This window comes from Limulus polyphemus, unplaced genomic scaffold (assembly GCF_000517525.1).
Source record: "Limulus polyphemus unplaced genomic scaffold, Limulus_polyphemus-2.1.2 Scaffold4629, whole genome shotgun sequence".
In the NCBI taxonomy this organism is placed as follows: domain Eukaryota; kingdom Metazoa; phylum Arthropoda; class Merostomata; order Xiphosura; family Limulidae; genus Limulus; species Limulus polyphemus.
This window is the reverse complement of record NW_013670239.1, coordinates 13,904-30,715: the sequence shown is the minus strand read 5'-3', so window position 1 is coordinate 30,715 and position 16,812 is coordinate 13,904. Positions and strand designations below refer to the sequence as shown.

Here is a 16,812-nt window from a genome sequence, read left to right as displayed (position 1 = left end):
GGATTCTAGCGTTATAAGTCCGCAGACATACCGCTGTGCCACTGGGGGCGTGAAGGGAAGACAACTAATCAACACCACAAGAAATCGATCGAATACCGGAACTTGACAGTCACTCTTAAAACGCATCCATGACCCCAAAGTGCAGGATGCATTTTTACAACATTAGACTTTGCTTTTTGATATACTGACCTCTTAGTTAAGGGTTTATGTAGAATTTGGTCACCTTTTGTTTATATATATATATATGCATTAATAATAAAATAATTCCAAAGCTTTGGACAACGTACAACAAAACTCAAGTTTTCCCTATTGTCTTCCGAAGACAGCGTGGATCTTAAAACTTGGTATTCTTAAAGTCCTCAAGGATTTAATATTTGGATAGGGGGATAATGCACAGCCTGGTGAGAATAGAGCCCCATCTAACAAATGTCAAACCTTTTAACAAGTTTTGAAAGATAACTCATTTTATCTGTAGGTTGTATATTTAAAAAAAACTACAAAGAAACAGTCAAAGTATATAAAATGATATATATATATACATATTTGTACGTATATGAACATACTTCTATATGTGAATATAATGTAGGTTTGAAAGACGCATACTAATTGTGTTTCATCGTGATTATTTAAAATAAAAACATCTCATTCATTATGATATATTTCTAAAATTTGAATAGTTTGTGTCTCTCTTATATCAACTGGTAAATGTGCATATATAGACAAAAACGCGTCTTTCTGAGATGCACAAAAGTTCTTTAGTGAACAGAAAAATGTTTGCATACATTTTTGTCATATAGTCGTATTGTTGCCAGCTTACACATACCAGGCCATTCTAGTCGTAAGTGTCATGGCCGTAGTATGTTTCATGAATTATGTATTGTTTCAGTAGTCTGATTGTTATACGTTTTCTTGTTCTTTATTGCCACCGTTTCCAGAGTAAGGCAAACAAGAGAACACGAGATAAGTTAACATCGTATAAATATTGTATAAAGCACAAGAAGATAGCTTTCGGTGTTTGTTATTTCTTCCAGTCTTTTTACCCCTTCAATCTGATTTCATCACAAACAGTACGACGATGCTAAACAATGTCGAGACCTTCTTCCCAGGAGGCAGTAAGAATACAAGTTTGTGTTAAGATTTTACCTGCAGAAATGTGTGATTCTCTTGTTGCTAGGCGACCAAAAGCAGAGACTTGTGAAACCATGCGAGGCTTATTTGCACTCGATCATCAAGTGCGCTTAATAAACCAGAATAGAGGGCGCATGTGTTGAGGGAGTATACAATAACAGGAAAAAGAATATACATAAACATACAGAACAGCGTAAACGTAAACTGATTTAAATTTTCCCACATTATATTCCCTACCTTTCTTAAATATTTCATTTTGCTGCTTTGCATGGTTTTACAAATACTGCACAAAACAATTAAATGATAATTAGAAGTAACAATATAGCTATGTTCACAATAATAATATACTGTTCATTCCACCTCCAGTTTATTTCTACTTAAATATGACATCTGATCATTTGTCATGTGATATGGGCTGTAAAAGACTGGCCGTTTAGCCCACGCTCGTAGATGAACGTTTATTATAAATGGCTTTACATCTTTGCACCTCACGAGATTTCACTTCAGAACGGAATATGGGCATCACAAACAGCAATGATATACTGGCGTTGATACTGCCTGCTTGGAATCAGAATGTCGACAAGGTTCTAATGAATCCTCACCGTTCCGCCGAAAGAGTTATTTCCAAAGCATTTTTCGCGCCTGGAGTCACGACTTTATGAAACGCGTCTCTCAAGAGCGTCTCATGTATACTTTATAACTTCTATAACATCATTTTCCATACTGTGAGTTGCAGCCTCTTTTACAGGGTGTATGAATAAGATATAACACTGGGTCTACGAAAAAAAGACTCTCTAATTTTCATTGCAGTTATTTACCTACTGAAATACCTTACTTTACAGCATTGATTTTAGTATCAAAGAACGTATGAGGATAGAGAGATTTAAATCACGAGAACATATTTACATCATTTAAATTATCGGCATTCAAAACCATTTACAGGCGTTTACCAAAACTTTCCATAACTCCATCCACAGTTTCTTGATTGATGTTGGTCACAGCAGCTGTAACTTCACAACACAATAGAGTAAAAACCTGGCAAGTCTCGTGTTCTTTGACGCCAAAATCAATATTATAAGTAAGGTATTCCAAGAGATAAATGCAGTTAAAAATGCATCTTTTTTCTGAAGACCCCATGTGTTAATAACATTCCATTTTTAAAATGAATAGAAACCCAGGTGTGAGGAGGGTATGTTGTTGGCATTTTCTATTTTAGTCTTAGCTTTAGAGATTAGAAATGGTGTACTTTTTGTAAGTACAGCCTTCATGCAAGGTAGTATGTGTTTGTGCTGATATTATGACTTCAAAGAATGTTTTTGATAAGAATAGCTTCAAAAAAATAATCTCAAAACTACATTTATGGAAACAAAGCCAAATATTAACTATCTTCAAGAAGATGAATGTAGAAGACTGAACTGAAAGGAACATCGAATATCGTTTCGAAAAGGTCAAAACCCAACTAAAAGATGCAGGACGTCGAAAAATTATTTGAAGAGCACTAATCGATAGAGAAATAAAATCACAGACTGTTTTAAACCGAAAAACAAAGTAATTGGAAAATAACAATGTTAAAGAGGCCTTGAAAAACAAAATCAATTAAGAGTGCTACAGTAGAAACAACAACAATAATAATGTAAAATGATTCCAAGAAGAAACGTTTTCAGTCTTCAATTACCGTAGCATTTACATGAATTACTTGTACCTTGTTTTAGGGAGACCTTTTTCTATACAGAACTCAAAATTAAAGATCACTAAAAAATTGGGAATTTAAAAACCTACAAATAGGGATCGTAAAAAGTAAGCAAACAAGACTGGAAATACTGTAGACATTATTTACTCAAACTACAAATCCCTACAAAAAGGAATAATGTTAAACAATTATTCGAAAAAAAAAGAATAGTATTAGAAATTGATTCGAAGACAAAAACTTAAAGAAGTGTTTCTAATAAAAACTTAGTAAAGATGTGTTCACTGTAGAACCTCGCTAACCTATTGTTTATGGTGAGAAATTCCGTAAGAAAAACGTACAACTTGTTACCATTAGAACCAACAGAAGCAACAAAAAAATCAATAAATACATTATGTAGGAGGAGTGAAGAACAACAAAGCTAATTGTTGAGGGTTAGAACCATTACTAAACAGGTAAAGTGGAGTACCTAGATGATTACTGATTCAAAGTTTATTATTTGTTATCGAAAGAGTTTCTTTAATTTTTCCTTTGAAAATTATTCAACGAACGAGTGCCTTTAATAAATGGATTCGGATATCATGACTAGCATCTTGTTTGTGTTCAAAAATACGAGGAGATGGATGATTAAATGTCAAGTTTTGAGCCTGTTTTTGCATCTTGAACAGTATGAACATTTAACTTTACAGATAACATTTCAGATATGTTCATTATCAAATTGCCCCTCGGTGGCTCAGCAGTAAGGGTTTATAACGCTAAAAATCAGGATTCGATACCCGCTGTGAGAATAGCACAGATAGCCAGCCCGTTATTATGTAGCTTTATGGCTAACAAAACATTATCAAATTTTCGGTTAGTTTATGAATCAATGAAAAACAGATGACTCAAAGAAGACGAATGTTAGAGACTGATTTCAAGAACAGTAAACAGATTATTGTTCAGGGGGTACTTGTTGATATTTTGTTGCTGTTGTTTTTTTTTTTGTAAAGTTTCTTTTATAAAATATGTGGCGTAATTTTTTATATTTTATTTTTCTCAACAGTGCCCTAATGTACACTGCTTCATATAAGATCGTTCATATATATATATATTATTTGAGTGTTTGTGAATCAGATGCAATTTATTAATTTTGAGTTATATATATAATTTTGATGAACAGAACAAACCGTACAGCATGTAAACCAAGTATGCGAGTGATAAAAAGAATTAATTCCAGTAGAACCCATTTAGTCACAAACTTCAATTTAGTCCAACATCCTTTTTAGAAACACGTACATTTCCTCTTATACATAGACGTCGCTGCTTATCTTTTTAGTGCCTTCACCCTGGTTTCCTGATTACGGGGTAGTAAGTGTAACTTAGCAATTTAAATTAAATTGTTTGAAATTGGAGCTCAATTATATGTAAAATTTGTATACTGCATGCTGAGTTAATAAATGTCACTACTATATCTGAAACGGCAATTTGTCCGAGAAACATACTTGTTGATTTATTAATTGTACATGGCTATTAAAATTTCCCTATTTTTTGTTGAAACGTCTCCTAGATATATAAACTATGTAGATTCATAAACCGTCGTTTCGATTTATAAATCATGTATATAGAAAATAACATATAGTTTAATAGATAATGTACATTTGTTACTGATTATCGAACACGTTTCATAAATCTACATCCGGATTAAGTAAATAAACAGGCGATTAAATAAAATATTATAAATTTTTATGTACACTTAATAAATCAACAAGTATATTTCTCAGCCAACTTACGAACTTATAAATAGTAGTGATGACATTTATGAACTCACAAGTCGATTTATAATTTATTATATTTGTCATAAGGCATTATGTACCTATTATATTTTTAACACTATATTCCTAATCTAATCCGTTACGAACTTTCAAGAATTAAATAAGTGTATAATAATAGCATTCCAACTACACTATGTTCATCTTATCTATTGACGACTACGAGTTTCACTTAATCTAGAGTGCTTCAGGCCGGCTGGGATACAGTGAACACAGTAGTGGTTGTAATACTATTTATATTGGTCATTTGTTGAAACAACAATTGTTATGGTGTGAATGCATTTTAGAAGCTGGCGAAGCAGGATTTAATTAATTCTATTTGTCATAAGACAATATATTAGGCCTATTTAAATTGTATTTGATAACAGAGATGAAGGGGCCACGAAATGTGAAGTATATAAACTGCTCATACAGTTTAGCTTAAATTGCAAATTTACTCTTGGCATCGAATAGAGTACAGATATACAACTGAGTCAAGTTATTAATTAAAAAATAATAGTATAAATAATATGATTTCGTTCTTTCAAAAAGGAACTAGCTCAATGATTAAAAATATTAATAATAGTAACCTAAACAAGTGTTGATACTTATCTTTCTGCTCCTCCTTTTGTTTTAGCTAACATTTCATTTTTGAAAAAAAAAAAAATAGCGAAACCATATTTTGATATGTCTGGTAAAACTGTACTTTAGAATTATCACGGTAGGTAAAGTGGTATTAAAGTAGTGGTGCTAATTGGAGGTGAAGTGGGGGAGGGGCAGCCACCCCACTCAAGCCTTAATTAATTTATTATTTTGAGAAATTTAAAACGTCTGTTTAATGGGCTATGTTTATGAGAAATTACTAACGTTAATATGATATGTACAAAGTACAAAGTCGAAATGTCTTTGTTTGTTTTATTATTATTATTATTCCTCATAATCCTCGTGTTCTTTCGTAGTTTTTACAGTTTATGTATGAACTCTGAAACGTTGTATGTCATCAACAGCTCATGTATTTTGTAGAAATTAAGGTTTAACTTTGCCCTTACCCCTACCCAAGATCTTTTCTAATTTTGTTTCGTCAGACGCCATCTGAACGATGACTTATGTACAAAATCTTAGCCCCCCCCCACCAGTGGCACAGTGGTATGTCTGCGGACTTATAGCGCTAGAAACCGAATTTCGATACCCGTGGTGGGCAGAGCACAGATAGCCCATTGTGTAGCTTTGTGCTTAACTTTAAACAAACAAACAAAATCTTAGGCCAGTCTCACAGTTCCTCGTGTACGGGAGTCATTTTATTCGTTAGCGTTGGTCCCTATATTTTACAAACAGCAACTCACTATCAGATAACATCAAAGCCCATCGCCTTAGCAATAAGACACCATTCATTACTCAACAGTCCTCTGGTGATTTTAATAAGGTTCCGCGGTTCCTTTTGAAATGTAGCTATGCTCCGCACATCGTGGCTCAGAGATACGTTTTCGGGTTTATAACGTTAAGATTCAGGGTTTGATCATCGATACTCTATTATACAGTTTTGCGCTTAAACAAATCAAGCAAACAAACCGAATATCGACAATATTCATATCGTGAGTTAGTTACACACAAAACTAAACTGTGTTAGGGAAACTAATATCTATAAGAAATTATTGGAATGTACAAATACTGTCTTGCTAACCTCCAATACACTGTTATGTTCTTATTTAATTTAACAAAGTTGTCAGTCCTACCTGCGCTGATATTTGTCAATATGTTATAAAGTACAATTTTCTCGTGTACTATAAGCACAAAAAAGGACAAAAAAGTGACGTTTGAACATAATATGCATCACTTAAAATTATTGCTTAACATATGGTGCTTTCTTAATAATAATACATAACATATATACTTTTAACACTAATTAATACCATAACAAATTTTAAATCACCACGTGAAATATTATGCACGTAAATCCTTCATATTAGTCCAGCAGTTTCAAATTAACTAGTTTCCTTCAAATTGTTTATTTTCATACATTTTTTCAAACGTTTTATTTAAATGTTATGTATTTAACCAGCGCCGTATTAATAAGGTGTATATAGCAATAAACTTTCATTAATCCTTGCTTCTTTGATGTCTCCCCTTTGGTGTGGGTCACACCTGAGTGCCCCCCCCCCAGTGGCACAGCGGTATGTCTGCGGATTTACAACGCTAGAATCCGGGTTTCGATACCCGTGGTGGGCAGAGCACAGATAGCCTATTGTGTAGCTTTGTGCTTAGTTACAAACAAACAAACTTATCTGAGTGGAGGGGTAGTGCAAAGGTTTATATAAGTTAGTATGAGTAGAGAATTATCTCTCTTTTAATATGTGGGAAGTAAATGAGTACTCTAAGATTGTGAGACATCGAACAAGGACTTTTATTTGACTTAAAAGTGTTTTAGGGACGTAACTCTTCTGTCTTTGTGGAGTGAAGCAGATTTTTTGCTCTTTATTTTCTGCTTTGGAGTAAATCAAATTCTTGTCTCATATTAGTTGAGTCATGTGTGATTATTGCCACTGACAGAGAACATTTATTTGAAAGTTATTTCGACATTATTCAAATGTCTCACCAAACAATTGACTAATTTGTTTACAAAAATGGTTCATGCCTTAAGACAGACAAGATAAAGAAGTGAAGGAAGAGGAATACCTTCTTAATACTAGAACTAAGTGATCTCATAAGTGTTGTTTTTATTTAATTAGACACTCAACGTTTCGCTTTAGAGCTTCTTCAGGAGCGTTCACTGATACACAAACCAAAACTGACAGTACAAAGCTTCAAATGCACTTGAAACAGACAAACGAAAAGAGATTATACTCCTTCTTATTACCTAAAGTACATAACATACATATATATATTTCAAGAAAAACTCTACAGGCAATTGTAATATTTCGTATTCAGCATAAGTTCCTTTTTAAGAGCAAAGCTACAAAATAGGCTATCTGTGCTGTGCCTACCATAGCTATCGTTGTGAACCATCGTGCTTACAGTTGAGTCACAATAATTCCATAGTTAGTTTATGTAAAATTATAATATTGATACGGATCCATAAAAATAGCGATTACAACTAATCTTTTTGACTCTAGGATATTTACATAGTTTTGTTGTTTTTGTTTCCTGGTCCTAGGCCTAATCAATTGTATTATATATTAAAAGAAAATAGCACTGAACTTTCATATGTGTGATTTCCATCTACACGTTTATCATTATTATGATGGATTGAGATAAAGAACAGATAGATAACTTGTTCCTAGAATGTTTACTCGATCTATTTAGTAAATCTTACATCCAAAATTATAATATGTCGTTTAAAATATTAGTTTAATTATTCTAAGTGTAATAAGTAAATAACCCCTGTACTCTGAAATAAAAAAAATGTTGACGGTTGGTAAGAAGTAAGTTAGTAAAGAGTTTATTCACATTTTGTATAAATTTTGTAAAATTAAAATCTTCGTTTATTATACTTAAAACCCTCAGACACGTCTTTGTCTTTATTTCATGATCTTATACAAAGACATCCTAGATAAATAATGCAACTAGGAAACGTGATGTACTATTCCAAGATTATTACTGTCACACTATATTTCACGGTGTGCTTGTTTACGTAGTCATTTTATTTAACAGTAGCGGTAAGTATGAAGCTTTACACGGAACAGTTATTCACTAGCTTATAAAAAAATCCCTTGACTGTCACTATAGATGAAGTTTGTTTATAACCCACTGCTTGAAAGCTTAAGTCTGGGAATACCTAACTGCAAGCGTCCTCGTCCGCCGGGTTAAAAGCATATAGAATAAAAAAACATCCCCTAAAAGTGTTACGTATATATGCAGTACACCTTTGTTGTAATCAACGTATCACATCTTGCTTTTTATTAAAACTAATAACAATAATTTGCAGTGTTTTCCCTAATCATATACATATGCTTTTAAATGGGAAGTTGAAAAAATAATAATTCTTTAAAACCTCGATGATAAAAGAATGTTAAACTATATAGATATATCTCGCGAATAGCCTAGTGACCTTTTGAAATGCTCCAATATTTGAGTTTTCCGCAGCTGTTCCAAAGTAAAGTTTATTTCAGCTTTGGTCAATATTTGTCTTGTTATGGTTTCAGAACAGTAAAGAAAAGCCGTTAGAAAAGTATCAAAACAAACAAGGATGAAGCGACTTGTGACAATCATATATTGTTATGTCTCACGTTCTGAACTTCATGATATATTGTTATAGTTCACGTTCTGAACTTCGTGATATATTGTTATACTCCACGTTCTGAACTTCGTGATATATTGTTATACTCCACGTTCTGAACTTCGTGATATATTGTTATACTCCACGTTCTGAACTTCGTGATATATTGTTATATTTCACGTTCTGAACTTCGTGATATATTGTTATACTCCACGTTCTGAACTTCGTGATATATTGTTATAATTCACGTTCTGAACTTCGTGATATATTGTTATATTTCACGTTCTGAACTTCGTGAAAGTAAGCAAATTGTTTTATAAATGAGAATGTTACTGAAGCTGTATCAAAGTAGAGCCCCCCCCCCCCCAGTGGCACAGCGGCATGTCTGCAGACTTACAACGCTAGAAACCGAGTTTCGATACCCGTGGTGGGCAGAGCACAGATAGTCCATTGTGTAGCTTTGTGCTTAACTTCAAACAAACAAACAAATCAACGTAGAAGCCTAAAGCCATAACAAAGTCGTGACTGCAGACTGTTGTATTGAAGAGAAAATATGTTCAGTTGAATAATTCGAAATGCTAATTTAATATATATTTAAACACATTAAATGTATCCGCTTTTATATAATTAATCATCCGACGCGTGAGTAGAATATGTATTTATATTTTATATGTAGACACATTAAACGTATCTGCCCTTATATAATTAATTAGTTGATTAATTAGAAAAGAGTAAGATACTGTCTGCCTTGTGTAATACAGAATTTACTCTTATGTTTATTTCATGTACATAATAAATATAACACCGTGATTTTACTTAAATTAAAGATCAACATTGCACTTAGGTTCATCTCTGTTTTCTGCAATGATTTTCAACGGGTGTTACATGAGGATATTGGGGTGATACACAAAACGATTATACAAGTAACTTATTTTTTGCATACTGGCTAACAGGAATATCATTAATTTCATTTTTGCCTTTCTAGTGTGGTAACAAATGATTTCGTAAACACTACTGCTCCATCTGACACGGTTACCTCGGCAAATGTCACACCTAAAAATGCCCGAAATGATATTTCACGAATCCGAAAACCGGTTTTCCCTATATGGCGCTTTAAAATACTTAAAAAGTATTTTATTCCACACAGTCAAAAAATTGTATATAATTTTTTTGTCCCTCGATGGGACAGTGGTAAGTTTACGGACTTACAACACTAAAATTCTGGGTTCGATTCTCTCAGTAGACATAGCAGATAGCCCACTGTGGCTTTGTATTAAAACAAACAAACAAATAAAAATTTTACCATAAAAATCCATGAAAAAGTGATGCGTTGGAAGTCGAACTCAAACCTTTAACTTGTAAAACAAAATACGCTGACAATTACCGCTGGATCACGCTGGCTTGGTTATAAGGAGGGTGGGGATTTCCTATATGTGTGCTTAATTGTGAACGTTCCTAAATTTTGGGTCCGATTTCTTCGCAAAAACACCATATGGGGAAAAACGGTTTTCGGATTCAGGGCATAAAAATGCACCAGTAAAATATTATTTTGAGCATTTTGGGGTGTTACAGTTGCCGAGTATTTCTGAAATGCAAGTGGTTCGCATAGAGCTACATAAAGTGTTTTGATTTACAGTCTGAAAAGGTTGAAACCTCTGATCTAGTTTGTGGCAGACTGAATTTTAGTTTATTTGAATGATTAATTTACATTGAAATATTTTTATACCCGAACTTTTTGCATCTAGTGTATGGCAAACTGAGCTCTGATGTATACCCTCAATTTTCGTTTTGTGCATAACAAACAGCACATTTATATTAATATACATTTTTGTCTTTCTTATGTAAAAAATACTCATATATGCATCTTCACATTCTTCTCGTCTTACATTGTAGGATCCCCCGGTGGGACAGCAGTAAGTCTTCGGATTTACGACTCAAAAATCAGGGGTTTGATTCCCCTCGGTGGACACAGCAGATAGCCCGATGTGGCTTTGCTATTAGAAAACGTACACACACACTTACATTGTAGGATCCCCCGGTGGGACAGCAGTAAGTCTTCGGATTTACGACTCGAAAATCAAGGGTTTGATTCCCCTCGGTGGACACAGCAGATAGCCCGATGTGGCTTTGCTATTAGAAAACGTACACACACACTCACATTGTAGGATCCCCCGGTGGGACAGCAGTAAGTCTTCGGATTTACGACTCAAAAATCAAGGGTTTGATTCCCCTCGGTGGACACAGCAGATAGCCCGATGTGGCTTTGCTATTAGAAAACGTACCCACACACTTACATTGTAGGAAAGAGTATAATTTCATAGATATATAAATTATCTTTTGTATTGCATAAAATATTTTTACTTTTCTGTAAGTTTTTGCCCCTTTGTGTTTCAAAATCCTGCCTTCGTTTTCTCTCTTGTGTATTACGTGATTGCTGACACTAACGTTTTGTGTAGTTTATCACAGAAATCAGTGCGTTGCAGTTGTAACCTAAAGTTCTAAGCTATGCACGTGAATTTATTACAGTAGAAAAAATATGTGCATAAGGTTTCAAGTAAGAAGAACTTTCTGAATTTACAAGACCGTTTTTACTGTTGTCCATAAACTCACATACACTGCAAAATATATTTATCTGATAAAAACAAAAATACTGGTTTCTTTTTGTTCTTTTTTTTTAATAGGAAGCTCTACTAACTCGCTTTAAGGACACGAGCAGAGTGAGGATTGTTCATCTGATCATCAGCAGTATTTCCTGTGCTCTGGTGCTGATGCTTCTGGGATACTGGATCTCTTGACATCCACTCTAAAACTACAGTTGTTGGTATCTTTTAAGTGAGGAGTAAACGTTGAAGAATAAACATTTACTGTAGAGTAGATGATTCTAAAAATCTCAAAGAAGCTTTAGGTGTAACGATCCTAGTAGAGTAAAAGATAATCCCACTTTGATGTTGTGTTTGAATGAGATTCAAATTAGTGTTTATCTTTTAGTTGTTTTGTCCTGTTGTTGCATGAACAGAGTTATAACTTAAAACGTTGTTACATACCTCTGTGTGAAAAGTATGCCTGACCAAAAATTGTGATCCTGATGTATAAAAAAGAAAGAAAAGCTGAACACTCCCCTCACCATATTGTGAACGTTGTGAGATAAGGTTAACAAAGGTCAATCCTGTTGCATGAAGTGTATCATATATTTTAGCAACTGGAGAATAATATGTGCTGGTTTTGAAAACGAAACTTATGAAAATAGATGTACCTGTTTCAAATCAAGCTTGTTGTACCCTCTGACATGATATTGTTGTGCTATTATAACTTAAACGATACAGTTTATCTCATACAACAAAATGTATAGACAATATAAAGTATACACAACAATCACGGAAATACCTCGCGAATAATTTTATTCGGAAGCTAATAAGATATTTTCAGGATGTCTTTTAATTTCGCATTTTTACATTTCATACCTTCTTTATAAACTCATAATAATGAGATATTTCCTGTATTACCAATAATGGGACTTAAGAGTAGCAGCATTTCGTAAAGTGATGTCTCAAAAAGCACATAACGTAAAATATTGACGTAATTGCTTTTTTTTTGTATGGTTAATTTCGCTTCATAATAATACTTTAAGTCATAATTGGTTCGACAAAATGTCAAAAGATATTAAATACATTTGATATCAAAGAAGCTGTGTTAGATATTATCGAGTAGAATTAAAGCGCCTAAACGAAACCTAGAACGAATGCTTTAATATAACACAATTACTTTGTATCTAATAGGAAAATTACAGTCCCATCGAGACACGCAAAACTAACTTTTGTTAAAGCAGAAAATAATTTCTATTCGTATAAATTTTAACAGCTCATTGGTTTCTTAATTTATCTAAAAACGATAATGAAAACATAAAATAGCGAGATACGATTTCACGGACACTTACCTACATCCATTTACTGCACGGACACTTACCTACATCCATTTACTGCACGGACACTTACCTACATCCATTTACTGCACGGACACTTACCTACATCCATTTACTGCACGGACACTTACCTACATCCATTTACTGCACGGACACTTACCTACATCCAGTTACTGCACCGACACTTACCTACACCCATTTACTGCACGGACACTTACCTACATCCATTTACTGGTTATCAATTGTTCTTATAAACAATAATAAACCCAATTTTAAATACTAATTAAAAATTGATGACAATAATATGAATTTCGTAATAACATGATTAATGTTATCATATCATTTATACTTCATGGTTGTTAAAATGAGCAAAAATATATTGTCAACCACAGTAAAGATATTAAAGTATTTCTTGTTTTCGTAATAGTGATCTTGAAAGTATTCATGTCGTAATCGGCTTTTACTCGGAGATAAAAGATGAGAATTATCTTTAAGACATTTAGTTACCTTTACAAATATTTATTAAACGATTTTTTTTTCATACAAAGCTGCCATTATATTGTTATAACCTACAAGAAGAACTCTAAATTCCTCATATGTGCCAATTATATCTTTGAATTAAACATTCTTTCTAGAGACGTAAAATTTAATACCTTAAGGTAAATTTTAAACCATACACTTAACTTGATAGTTGCATTAATCGGTTTAAAAATAAAAACGAGTGAAATGTAGTTTGCATATGTTTCCCACTTACAATGATGTATCCAGAAGTTTCATTTTGTAAGCAAATTTACCATAACGTTTATGTTCGTGCACTTTTGATATTTCATCTTGGATGCGTATATTAAGATAAATTGTTTATCTTAGATATAACAAACAGAGAATGTGTAATGTGCTACCAGTTGATTGTTCATTTTGTGTATTAGATAATCACCTTGATAATAACGGAAATAAAACGATGTCGTTCCTACACTAAGATTTACAGTAATGTTAAAATACTAATATGCTGACATATACAAGTGTTTATTCCTGTTATTACATTAGCAAAAAATAGCTAATTGCCAAAAATTAATACATTATATTGTCATAGGTTTATTTATGCTTTAACATGTTGTCAAAAGTTATAAAATTTTATATCATTTGCTTAATCAAATAGAAATAAATAATATTATTTAGTTTATTTTCGGCGTGATTAACATATGAAGCAACTTATATAGGTAAAAATAAATGCTTATCAAAGACTGCATATTTCGTTTCACTGATATACCCAAGCTTTGAAAATTATTAACCAGCTATCACATTGTTTATCTTTATTTCAATTTAAACTAAACACTTATTTTTAATAAAAATCATAAATCCTTTTATGAAACTAGTATATCCTGTTACAGTCATTCGTGTAACGGTGACTTATGTGAATATTACACTTTCTTAGATATTTCATTATAGTGTCGAAGCTTTATGATTTGTAAGTTGGATCCAGTAAATGAATTTCTGTCTTTCACGATATATTTTAGTAGCAATCTATGTGTAAAGTGTGGAACTGTGTCCCAATCAAAGTAGGAGTTCATGAAAGGTTTCTATGTCTGCTATATTTAGATCTGCTTATCATTCCATCAATATTCTGCTGTAAATATGCAGAAGGGAGATTTTGATTTATAATCTGTCGCTTTTCTTTAACAGACAAAAGGAGAAATGGGTATATAATCGCAGGTGTGTTCCAAATATAGTTTATGATCAACTCCCAGAAATAATAAAAACGCTCCTTTAAAGTATGTTTGTAGTGTTGTGGTATTCTCATCTGCCTTGATTTACCATACAGGTAAGTGGTAACCGAAGGTAAGAGGAGGATTGTCAGAAAATATATCACAGAGTTAAACTCAATTTCTTTCTCTGATTGAACAGAACAAATAAAAGAGTAAAATAAAACAACACAAATCAAAGAAATTGGAGTTTATAGACGAGTGGCAGAACTACTCTCTATCTGAAAAGAGAACGGAGTGTCAAAAATACATTTGATCGAAATGTAAAGGAATTTTGAATGAAACCTAGAGAGTGTAATGACTATATATAAACACAATACTGACACTTCTACAAAAGCACATGAGTACTCACGTCACTGATCATTCCATAAGTAAAAACAGAAAGGACGTATTCCCCAGGTGTCACTAAACATGCTACACAGTTGACGAGACTATAGAAACTGCACAGTTTACTAAGCATTGCAGCCTTACAACCTTTTATGTGACACCAAAGGGGAATGGGCTATGATAATGAGTAACTAGATACTAGCAAGTTCCCTATATTTCATAACCAGTTTCTCTACTGTAAAACCTGTATGCACATCTACATATGTGTAGATGTGATTTTTTTTTTCCAATATTTGTGCAAAGCAACACTAGAGCCATCTACACTCTCCATCTATAATTTTGAACCATTATACTAGAGTGAAGTCAGTTAACAGAACCCACCATCAACCATTGGACTACTCTAATAGAGAACTACAGGCTAAATAATTTATAGAGTAGATGAATTCCATTTTTGTCACTCTTTAAAGTGGTGCCTTTTATTTTAATACAAATTAATAGCTAAAATGACTAATTAAAGATATTACTTAAAGGTTAGTTTCATTATCCGTCATTCTAAATCATTGCCATATTAGTTTTCAGACATTTGATAACTACTCATCAAACTTCTCTTTCTGATTGTGTGAGAAAGAAAGAAATTAACATCCATAAACGTTGAGCATGCTGCTCTTTACCTTCAAGATGGCGTGGCTTTCTTTGTCTTTAAATTTTAAAATCTATTTATATGAAATAAACTAAAACAACACCCATGTCATGAATGTGCTGTAACTTGCATTTACTCTTGTGAAACACTTAAACAGCATATAATAGACAAGACAGGCAAATACAACTCTTTATTAATGATTATTTACACAATATATTCTTTAACAAAAATTTTCTAATATACATGCAATTTAAGATCAACAAGGGACCTATTGGCCCATCTAGGCCTTCCCACCCTCTAATCAAACTTTAAAATGACAGTTAAACACTCAAAGCCAGCCCTTATTGTTGAAGTATTTATCAAGCCACCCTTAAACTCGCTTGAATTAACCTGAAAAAAATCCATTCCAAAGGCCAAACACCTAGTTAGTAAAATAAAGCTGTCTTAGCTGAAGATGACTTCTACCCTGCCAAAATTTTTATTCGTGTTCCCTAGTCCGACCATTCTCAGAATTAAATACGAGAACACAATCAATTCTCCTTAGAATCTTAAACCCTTCAATTAGATCCCCTCTAACTTTTCTTTTTTCATGAAAAACCTGTCCTTGTAGCCCTTCTCTGAACCCTTTCCAACAATTACCTTTCCAACAAAAACCTAAACAATTACCTATACAATGAAATTGTAACTTATTCAAACTTGTATTCAATGTTTCTGTAGGTACAACCTAAAATTCTATTTCCCTTCCACTAGCAACAACATAATGCTTGGATGGCTTAAGAGACTGATCAACAAGAACACCAAGATCGATTTCATAACACTGTTAAGGTTATTCCGATCAAATTTATACTTACAGTTTAAATTATTATATCCCACATTCATTACTTTGCATTTATTATAATTAAAAGCCGCTTGCAATATATTTGTCCAAATCAACAAATAATACAAATCCTTTTCTGAAAGTAGCAGTGTTCCTCCTCACAGCCAGCAGAAACCAAAACCTTATTGTCATCAGAAAATTTAAAATTGACTGTTCCTTCATCTACATCATTGATGTAAATCAAAAAGAGCAAAGGTCCTAACACTGAGCCGTGAGGTATCCCACATGTGATTGAATTTCATTTATAACAACTTTATGCTTTCATCCACCCACCATCCAGCCAGTTTTCTATCCAATGAGCGAACCTACCCATCACACCTAAAAAGATCATTTTTAACAAGCCTTTTATGTGGCACCTTGTCAAATGCTTTTTGAAAATCCAGGTACACTAAATATACATCTGTACACTCCCCTACGTAGCAATAACATTTTCAAAGAATTCAAAAGAATAGCAAGGCAACAATTTCCCCCTAG

At 33.0% G+C, this 16,812-nt stretch overlaps 1 protein-coding gene across 1 annotated transcript in view; it reads left to right on the top strand.

The window, feature by feature from the left end:
- The window catches only part of LOC106471445 (bcl-2-related ovarian killer protein homolog B-like), a 19,454-nt gene extending 4,948 nt beyond the window's left edge, over nt 1–14,506 (top strand). Inside the window, exon 2 of the mRNA XM_013932047.2 lies at nt 11,497–14,506. Coding sequence (XP_013787501.1) covers nt 11,497–11,610 — 114 coding nt within the window. The 3' untranslated portion in view covers nt 11,611–14,506. The remainder of the gene's footprint in view (nt 1–11,496) is intronic.
- The last annotated feature ends 2,306 nt before the right edge of the window (nt 14,507–16,812 follow it).